General features: G+C 40.0%; 1 protein-coding gene across 1 annotated transcript in view; it reads right to left on the bottom strand.

The window, feature by feature from the left end:
- Positions 1 to 598: 598 nt before the first annotated feature.
- Positions 599 to 10,553, bottom strand: part of LOC102262569 (pleckstrin homology domain-containing family G member 5-like) — a 32,331-nt gene continuing 22,376 nt past the window's right edge. Inside the window, 3 exon segments of the mRNA XM_014532159.1 lie at positions 599 to 1,147; positions 3,068 to 3,132; positions 6,697 to 6,842. Of these exon segments, the coding sequence (XP_014387645.1) occupies positions 599 to 1,147; positions 3,068 to 3,132; positions 6,697 to 6,842 (760 nt within the window).

Raw genomic sequence — 10,553 nt, 5'->3', positions numbered from 1 at the left:
GTGGCTGTTGGGGATACCACAGTGGCCTGTCGGGAAGCTGCAGTGGCCAGTAAGGAAGCTGCAGTGTCTTGTGGGGAAGCTGCAGTGGCCTGTGGGAAGCTGCAGTGATCTAATGAGAAGCTACAGTGACCTGTGGGGAAGCCACATTGGCCACTGGGGAAGCACCACTGGCCTGTTGGGAAACTGAACTGGCCTGTGGGGAAGCCACAATGGCCTGTGAGGAAGCTGCAGCAGCCTGTGGAGACATTACAATGGCCCCTCAGAAGCCACAGTGGCCTGTGGGGAAGCTGCCTTGGCCTGTGGGGAAGCCACAGTGGCCTTTGAGGAAGCTGCCTTAGCATGTGGGCTACCTGCCTTGGTCTGTGGGGAAGCTGCAGTGGCCTGTGCAGAAGCTGCAGTGGCTGGTAGAAAAGCTGCAGTGTCTTCTGGGGAAGTTGTAGTGGCCTGTGGGGAAGCCACAGTGGCCTGTGAGGAACCTGCATTGGCCTGTGGTGAAGCTGCAGTGGCCTGTGGAGAAGCTGCAGTGGCCTGTGGGGAAGCTACGGTGGCCAGAGTGGAATCCGCAGTGGCCTGAGGGTAAGTTGCAGTGGATTTCGGTCTAGCTGCAGTGGCCTGTGTGGAATCTACATTGGCCTTTGTGGAAGCTGCCTTGGACTTTCTGGAACCTGTAGTAGCCTGTGAGGAAGCTGCAGTAGCCTGTGATGACGTTACAATGGTGCCTGGGAAGCCACAGTGGCCTGTGGGGAAGCTGCAGTGACCTGTGGGAAGCCTCCTTGGCTTGTGAATAAGCTGTAGTGGCCTGTGAGGAAGCTGCAGTGGCTGCTGGAGAAGTTGCAGTGTCTTGTAGGGAAGCTGCCTTGGCTTGTGGGGAAGCTTCTGTGGCCTGTGGGGAAGCCACAGTGGCCTGTGGAGAAGTGGCAGTGGAAGCTGCACTAGCCTGTGGAAAAGCTTCCTTGGCTTGTGCGGAAGCTTCAGTGGACTGTGGGGAAGCTGCAATGGCCTGCAGGGGAGCTACAGTGGCCTGTGGGGAAGTTTCAGTGGCCTGTGGTCTTGCTGCAGTGGCCTGTGTGGAATCTGCATTGGCCTTTGTGGAAGCTGCCTTGGCCTTTCGGCAACCTGCAGTAGCTTGTGAGGAAGCTGCAGCAACCTGCGGTGATGTTATAATGGCCCCTCAGGAGCCACAGTAGCCTGTGGGGAAGCTGCAGTGGCCTGTGGGGAAGCTACAGTGGCCTGTTAGGAAGCTACAGTGGCCTGCAGAGAAGCAACAGTGACCTATGGGGAAGCTGCCCTGGCGTGATGAGAAGCTGAAGTGGCCTGGGAGGAACCTGCATTGGCCTGTGGGGAAGCTACAGTGGCTTGTGAGGAAGTGACAGTGGCCTGTGGAGAAGCCGCTTGTGAGGAACCTGCAGTGGCCTGTGGAGAAGCTGCATTGGTTTGTGGAAGAGTTGCAGTGGCCTCTGGGGAACCCGCATTGGCCTGTGGTGAAGCTGCAGTGGCCTGTGGAGAAGCTGAAGTGGCCTGTGGGGAAGCTGCAGTGGTTTGTGGAGAAGCCACAGTGGCCTGTGGGGAAACTGCCTTGGCCTGTCAGGAAGCTGCAGTGGCCTGTGGGGAAGCCTCCTTGGCTTGTGGAGAAGCTTCTGTGGCCTGTGGAGAAGCTGAAGTGGCTTGTGGGGAAGCTGCAGTGGCCTGTGGGGAAGCTTCAGGGGCCTGTGGGGAAGCTGCCTTAGCCTGCTCTCTGTACATCTGCATATTTCCAGGTGTTGTTGTCTTCTCATCATCCTCAGCTGTAATGACCTCTTTCTTAGCTTATTCTCTAATCAGCATCACATGCACTGTAATCTGCTTCCTATGGCACATCCTCATCCACCTCTTGGTCACTCCTACAGGGAGGATGCTATATTAAGCACACTCAGAGCACCAGAGTCCATTTTCAATCCTTTCAAAGTGGGTTCTCATCGCCTTTCCCTTCCCTCCTCCCTCCTCATTCTAATGATTTCATCTGTGCAAATATGGTTTACTTATGACCTAAAACTGCATTCCACAGCACACATTCTGGCTCCTTCAGTAAAAACGTGTATTATCTTTGCCATAATTTCCCCCCTTTGGTTAGGGGTAAGAGGATTAGCATAGGGAAACCTTTCAGGACAATAAACCAAATTCCTTTACATGCCTCATTTTCCTAAATGGATTATTAAATGCAAATTTCTAATCACATAATTTTGCTTATGCAAAACAGAGAAAGAGTTAAGATATTGTTATCCACTGTTAATTACAGGTGAGAGAGGATTAAGTTGGAAAGAATCTCACTGCAGAAAAACGGCAAAGGAAAAATACAAAGAAGCCTAATATTGTTATTATTCAACAGAGACAACAAATAAAAAAAGAAGAGTCAAAGCTTTTCTTACAAGGAATTCTAGAGGCAATTTGATTGTTTTTTACCATCCAATTAGCTTTTAGTTTGTTTGTTTTGCAATCAAAAGATAAATTGTACCAAAAGAACATTTTTTTAAAATATATTTTATTGATTTTTACAGAGAGGTACAGAGAGGAAGGGAGAGAGATAGAGAGTTAGAAACATCGATGAGAGAGAAACATCGATCAGCTGCCTCCTGCACATCTCCCACTGGGGATGTGCCCGCAACCCGGGTACATGCTTTGACCGGAATCGAACCTGGGACCTTTCAGTCCGCAGGCTGACGCTCTATCCACTGAGCCAAACCAGTTTTGGCAAAAGAACATTTTTTTAAAACAAACAAAAAAGGCATGGCATGGCAAAATCTCCCCAACATGGACAAGAAAGAAAGAGGGCCTATCATTTCATAGCAATGAGTTCTTCATGAAATCTTTGATTTCTGCCCCATTTTGCTACTTTCTGCATAGTAGGCTCCATTCCCTCATAACATCATAAATTTTATACCCAAGCCATCTAAACAGGCACATTTTCCCAATATGATTTTGAAACTTTATTGGTCATGCTAAATTAATCTTAGCCTACAGTATAGAATGCATGTTCTTGTGCCTCAGAAATGTATTTGTTCATTTTTAGGTGTTTCAAGGAATAAATTACTTTGCTGCATAATGCAACATAATTCCACGCCTCATTGTGTTCTTTATACTGATTGAACTCGTCTGCTAAGAGAGAAGTTTGGAAAGTTAACAGCTTAAATCTCCAAACCCAGTGAATTTATATTACCTATCAAACAAACATGGTGTGACCTACGGGACTGACTAGGGAAAACTTGGGCCAATTGCTGAAAAGAAATAGCTAGCGTTTCAATTTCTCTACAAGTAAGTCTCCATCATTAAGAAATAAAATGATTCCTATTTTCATTTGAGCTAACAGTTTTAAAGTGGGATGATAGAAAAATGTTTTCTTATAAATTTTGAAATTATATTGGCACACCTCATGGTTTACTTGATTATGTCCTATAATGTATAATGTGGCTAGTGTCGGAAGCTTCCATTATTCCTCAATAAAATAGTGAACTATAACTAATTATCAATATTTACAAAAATAGGAGTATTATTTCTATAGAGAATTTATGATGAGCTGAGTTTTGTGGGAAAACAAGCAGAACAAGCTGAAAGCTAAGGTGATGTTATTTTGTCAGCTAATGCAGATGAATTTGCCCCTAATAAAGCCAGGTGTTTACTGCAAAGTGTCTTTGGAGAGAAAAGCTGATTATGACGTAAATGATGTGACTTCAGCTCATAGGGGAAGCGCAGAGAACTGGAATCTTCACATCATCTCCACACTTTAGTTTGGACATTCATCTCTACCTTTTTCCAAAATAAATATTGCACCGCATCTATTGCTTTGTAACTTTAGAATATAAATCTAATGGTAAAAGAGCCACTGGATTTAATTTTTTTAGAATTGGCGAGTCATTCCATCATTTGTTCCCAAAATAATTATTGAGCATCTACTACATGTGCTACAGGGTTAGACCTCTAATGAGACCCTCACAGCCTGAGCCAGAACAGAGGTGACAGCTCAGCTGTTTTGAGTTTGCATATTTCTCTATCCAAGGCTGATGGTCATCCCAGTCTCCTTTGACTAACAGCTTCCTCTGTACTTGAGGTGTGGTCTGAGGCTGTGGCACAGAAGTTTCTCCACTGCCACCAGGATCTCTATCCCCACAAACAAATGACAGAGCAGATCACCTGGGCAACTTGGGATCCAAGTACCACAGTTTGGGCTTCATTTTCTCAAGTTGGTTTGTGCCGCATCCATTTGCAGCAAGGGTTCAGGATCTGAAGAAGGGGCCATGCACAGATGAAAACACTAGACAAGAAATATGAATTTAGAAGACATGGGGGCCAGGCGGAAAACTTCCCTCTAGTGGGGAAGCTCTCTGAAGCCCTGGACCTGTTAACTTTTACTCAATTTTAGATACACATCTTTGTCCTCAGTTAAGCAGGGCAAACAGTAGCAGACAGGCTGTCTCAAAGGTCATTAAAAAGATCAGTAAAGATTTACTTTGAGGCTATGAGGTCAGGAAATTGCTTCGAGCCATCAGTATCTCAACAAAACAATCGGTGCATGCTATTAGCCCTGCTAAAAGTTCCTTGTTGCACTTTCATGATAATGTTGACAATGGATGGCTTCCTGCAGGTTTGCACATCAGGAGGAGGTGCTAATATTCTGGTGAAACCAAAACACCTTTTCACTCCATCTCTTTTCATTCCATCCCCTTTCATTCCAGCCAGGCCATGCCTTCTTCCCCCACTGCTCTGCTGCCTGGTGTGGTGAGTAGGACACTGAAGAGAGAACATTAGAGTCACTGTTTTCTGTCTGTGCTATCGTGAACATATTATGTAGCATTCTGTTCATTGTTTGTTTTTTACAGCTTTAATGAGGCATAATTAGTATAAAATAAAATGCATGTTTTAAAAACATTTAGTTTGATAACTTTTGGCATATGTGTGTATCTGTAAAACCATTATCACAATCCAGATTATGAACAAATCAAGTAACCTCAAAAATGATACTTTAAGCCCATCTGGTACTTAGCAATCTAAGCCCCAGTTTCATTGTTGTAGTCAAAATTTATAAAATGCAAATAAAGAGCATACTATGTAGCAGGAGATGAGTCTGTATTAGATAATTACACACACTTGCATTTAATGAATCTCAATGACTGATGAAATTCTGACTATATGTACCATTAGATGTGTCTCATTCTTTTTCTTCAGTGACTCAAACTGCTCTCACCATTATAAGCAAGAAATAAAAGATTGTGACCTGAATTGAGCATACGTTAGCTAAGCTAGTTGGGGAGAGCAGAGAGCTGGACATTCTGAACTCTCCAGCAGATGGATGGTAACTGCAGACACAAGCCCTAGTGTTGGCTGACAGCTGAGCAAATGTCTTTTGCATGTGTGTGGGAGGGAAGAGTAAATCAATGACATCCATGTCACTACCTGAATGGAGTCTGACCTTTCATCAACAGCTGACATCATGGGATAGAGATTTGCAAAATTCTGTCAGCAAGGGAACTACAATCTTATGTAACAGAAAGTTTAGCGGGACCCTTGATGCTCAGGAGCAAGCTACATTTACCTAATTCGAGTCCAGGGTCTACTTCTAGAAAAGCAGTTTATAAATTTTGCTTCTTGGTGAAACATCTTTTATGTTTATAAAGAAAAAGCATATGAGCATGTCCAGTAACCAATCATGCTCATTCAGAACTGTGTGACTATTCTTGCATTACTTTATAAAGCTTCTGAAAGGATATCTGCTCATGTTAGGTTTTTCTATACTTTTTAAAAAGTATCTTTGTTGTTCTTCATTTCTATCTCTATTGAGTGGTGTGTTCTACTTATGGTATTATTCCAAGACTGGAGTTGTCGAGGGAACTTATTAATGTAGATTCCTGTGCCCTGTCCCGGACATACTTGGACTGGGAACAAGGAACTGCCAATTTTAACCAACTTTGTTAATATTACATACATAATTTTTGAGATGATATTATATTTGTTTAAATATTTTTAATTTAAAGTGTATAGCAATTCGATGTGATACATTTACAACTGATTTTGAAGAGGTGAAACTAAAATTCATAAAGACTAGGAATTCAGCAAAGTCAGACAGTCACAAAGTATGGACTGATTCTCAAATATAATTTATCTACTATGTCTCAATGCAACTGAATTTTGTAAAAGATTAAGCCCTTTGTTTGCCTATTAGTTTTTATCCTTCTGAAAGCTATTTATATCAGTAGCCTTGCTGGATTTATTAAGACTGAGAAAAATATTGACTGCCTGAAAAGAACAGCTGTGACCTGGGCAAAATAGATGTGGTTGGTAATGCTAAATATGGAGCAAAAGGACCATAGCAAGAAGTCATCCAAAAGAACATAAGGAGAGTCATTTGGACAATCTTTTCTTCACTTTAATGCTTTGTTAGTTAGGCATCCACTGATGGTGGGAACACGATAGATCCTCTATTTAGGAAGACTGAAGTAGCCTGAATATGGGTTTAATGACATGTAATTTAGTTGAGTCACAATTATAAACAAAGTATGAAACACATTTGCCTTTTGCCATTGAGTCCTTCCTTCCTCAGATGCCAGGGCCCTGCTCACCACATCATCAGTGCACCTGGGAAACATCCTGTCATAATTCCCCCAGCGATGCTGCTGCTCTGGGAACAGGAAGCCTTCTGCCTCAGCTACTGAGCTGGGAAATCCTTACTGTCCTTCTCCAATTGCATCTCCAGTGAAGGCCCATTTCCCCTCGGGATCTTGAATACCATCATGGGAGAGCGCTCTTGTTTAAGACGTATCTCCTCATTGATGACACTCAGCTGCTGCAGGGAAAATTCTCCAAGATCCAACATGCTGAGAAATAAGCAGCACACCAGACAAAAATTGACTCGACACTGAGGAAAACCCTCAGGAAAAATGTATGTCTGCTGTGAAACAGTCCCACCAGATATAATTACATTGTACAACACAAATCTCCTTTTATGATTTTGGCAATGGGAAATCTACTCTAACATTGCATTAGATTAAGATATTTCCTGAACGTTGACTATAGCTCAGAACAACCAGGATATCAGAAATTAATGTAGAGAGGGAACAAAGAAGGCTCCTCAAAAGAAAAATAGGTATCAAAGATTAACTTTTAAATTTTGAAGGTTTAAAGTATTGTTGTTATATTGAAGTCCATACTTCCTTTTTGTGGCTGTGATACAATTTCATCTCACTTGTTTTGCTATAGATTTTGAACAATGATTTGTAGATCACAATGTTGTCTTTCAGTCAATTGCCTGCTGTTGGTTTTACCTTACTGTTCTGGGTCAGCAAAGCATTCAATCTCTTTGAACCTTTATCTTCTGTGGCATATTGTATTTTCAATAGATGGCTGCAAAAATATCCTATATTCTACAAGTCCTCCTCGAACACAATCACTTCCTTTCTAACACATGGACATTAATTCTTATCCCATTTAATCTGAATGGGTTTGTGACTCACTTGTAATGAATAGAATGGTATGGAAATTATGCTGCTTGATTTTTAAGGCCCAATCACAAAAAGCAGTGCTCCTTCTGCCTTTTACATTAGAACACTAGCTCTTGGATCCTTGGGTCACCATGTGAGAAGTCCAATTACTCTGAGGCTGTCATGCTGTAAGGATGCCAAGTCACGAGGGAGGCCATGTATAGATGTTTTTTCTGTTGTCAGCTTTAGTCTTCAAGTTCTGGCAGCCCAGATGAATGAGCCCCACATAATAACAATTCAACCTCAGCTTTCATGTTTCCTGACTGAATCCCTAGACATTATACAAAAGAAAAAAGAATTGCCTACTGTGTCTTTTCCAAATTTCTGACCCACAGAATCTATAGATATGATAAAATGGTTCTTTACAACACTAAACTTGTAACATTTGCTGTGCATACTTGTAACAGTGTTCACATAATGTTAAGGGAATCAAATGAGTATATGCCTGGGAAAACTTCCTAAGTTGTAAAGTGCATCTCTCATATGTGCAGAGAGTTCTCTTTTGTTGTTGGTGGTGGTTATTTATAACTCAGTATAGAGTTATCTTTTTCCTGCTGTAAATCATGGCCTGCAGATATTACAGGTACCTGCTTCTAAACAATTTCCACTTTAAAAAAAACAATGTTTCCTTCATCCTACAGAAACCTTAGCTCCTTGCAAGAGCTTTTTATCAGTCAAAAATAGTAATTTCTGCATAATTATCACATATATACACATAAATGTATGTACACATGTATGTATAATACACACACATACACACACAGACATCTGCATGCATGTAATATATTTTCATGTTTACCACTGATTAGAAAATGTATTTACTAGAGAAACATTTTGCAAGTATAGGTAATAAGTAATAACCCATCTGGTATATATAGATAGAACATAAAAAACATGCATTTTTTTGTATTGGATTTTATTTTCAAGAGAAAGAATTCAGTTTAATTTCAGTTCTGCTAACATTTTTTTTCATTAAGACCACCAAACATTTTTATAACTTTATGTAATATTATATCCCTCCCAAGATATATCCCAAATGAATAGTCTTGTCCTTCTTTTCTTTTCTTTTCTTTTCTTTTCTCTTTTCTTTTCTTTTCTTTTCTTTTCTTTTCTTTTCTTTTCTTTTTCTTTTTCTTTGCTTCTCTGGCTCCTAAGCTATATAAGGCTTCGGGAACTACTAAAATACAAGTTCTTGAACAGCTCAAAATCCTCTTCAGTTTTTGTCAGTGATTTAATTTTCTTTCTGAGTTGGCCTCATTCTTTTCTCTCTCTAAAGATGAACCTTTTCCAAATACAGAAATCTAAGTCAAGAAGTACATTTACAGCATTACTCACTAGATATCCAAAAGTCCTGGGGAAGTTTTTGACGATGATGGTGGATAGTTGAGCATGGATAATATGAGTCTAACATACAAGATATTTCAATGACTTGGGAAAAGGGAAACAGTTTATAACAATACAAACTAGAGCTCAATATTTTACAAAAAGAATATTAGTCTTACTATTTGCATTAAATTTTAAATATGGCTTTTTAATTTATTTTTTTATTTTTACAATATACAAAATAAATCTATTACCAGATTGTAGATACAAAATAATTAGCCATTTACATGCAGTAAACATTAATATTTCAAGGAAAAAAGGATTTTAAATATAATAATATTACCCAAACTGTACTAACATAGTATAATATCACAAAAGTTATAGGAAATATTAAAAATCTGAAAATAACAGGATTACTTCTATTATATTCTAAAATGTTTCTTTTTTCCTCTGGCTCTATTTTTGTTCATCAGTTTATGTTAACTTACAGCATCAAATAAGGAATTTCAAAACATTATAAAATATCTAAGGGATTCAGAATTTGGCTTTTTATAAAGACTATTTCTGGAAGGACTTAACTGTAATCATTTACTCTTAACTACCCAAGTGGAGGCATTTTCTCACTGTTCATCAAATCTATGAGAAAATATTTGAACAACCAGACAGTCATTTTCTATCATTTCAAGTATCTGAAATGCAGTCCAGGCTTGGAGTAGATTAAAATAATAGTTACAGCAAAAGAAAGAACAATTTTTCGCCATATGTAGAATTACCATTTTCTTAAAAGTACCCGTACCATTTATTTTATTTTAGGTTAATTGGATTCAGAATGGTATGAACGTATCACCTAACATAGAAATTACATGAAGATTATTTGAAAATAACACTTTGTATTGCTAAACCTCTACAAGCACACTATTAGACACAATTTTTCCTTTATTCTTTGAGTTTATTTTTCTGTGCTATTGAGCTCTGTCAACTCTTCTAGTGGGTTCTGGTCCATGTGCCTTTTTAACTGCATCCTACCTTAGTGCTGACCTACATGAAATCATGCCTTCTATGAAAATAAACCTACTCACAACCTTGGCCTCATTTTTATTATTTTTATTTATTTTGTTTTTTTGGATTTATTGTTGAAAATATTACATTTTTCTCCTTTTCCCCCCCATTGACCTCTTTTAGCCCGTCCCCCTCTACTTCCCCCTCCCCTCTTAAGCCTTCACCACTCTATTGTCTGTGTCGATGGGTTATGCATATATGCATACAAGTTCTTTGATTGATCTCTTTCCACCCACCCCCCACCCACCCACCTTCATCTTCCCTCTGGGATAGGAGACTTTCGACTATTTCAAACCATGGAAATGTATTACTCTTTCTAGGAATAAGTATATTAATAAAAAATAAATTGATTATCAATTTCTAAGAAATATGTGTGCATGGAGTGCTCTACAACCATTTTTTATAAAGTCATGTTTTTCAAGGATATAAGAAAATACTCTGCACATAGTGTGAATTAAGAAAGCATAGTATAAAACTAATTATATAATATGATGCTACATTTCTATCACAATTTTATTTATGTGCAACTAGAGGCCCGGTACATGAAAATTCATGCACTGGAGGGGGCATCCCTCAGCCTGGCCTGCCCTCTCTCACAGTCCAGGAGCCCTCAGGGGTGGGAGGCGACCTGGTGATCAGGGGAAGGCGACGCCCCATCACACCTCT

This window comes from Myotis brandtii, unplaced genomic scaffold (assembly GCF_000412655.1).
Source record: "Myotis brandtii unplaced genomic scaffold, ASM41265v1 scaffold85, whole genome shotgun sequence".
Lineage (NCBI taxonomy): Eukaryota > Metazoa > Chordata > Mammalia > Chiroptera > Vespertilionidae > Myotis > Myotis brandtii.
The sequence above is the reverse complement of the archived record's forward strand: the minus strand, read 5'-3'. Positions and strand labels throughout refer to the sequence as shown.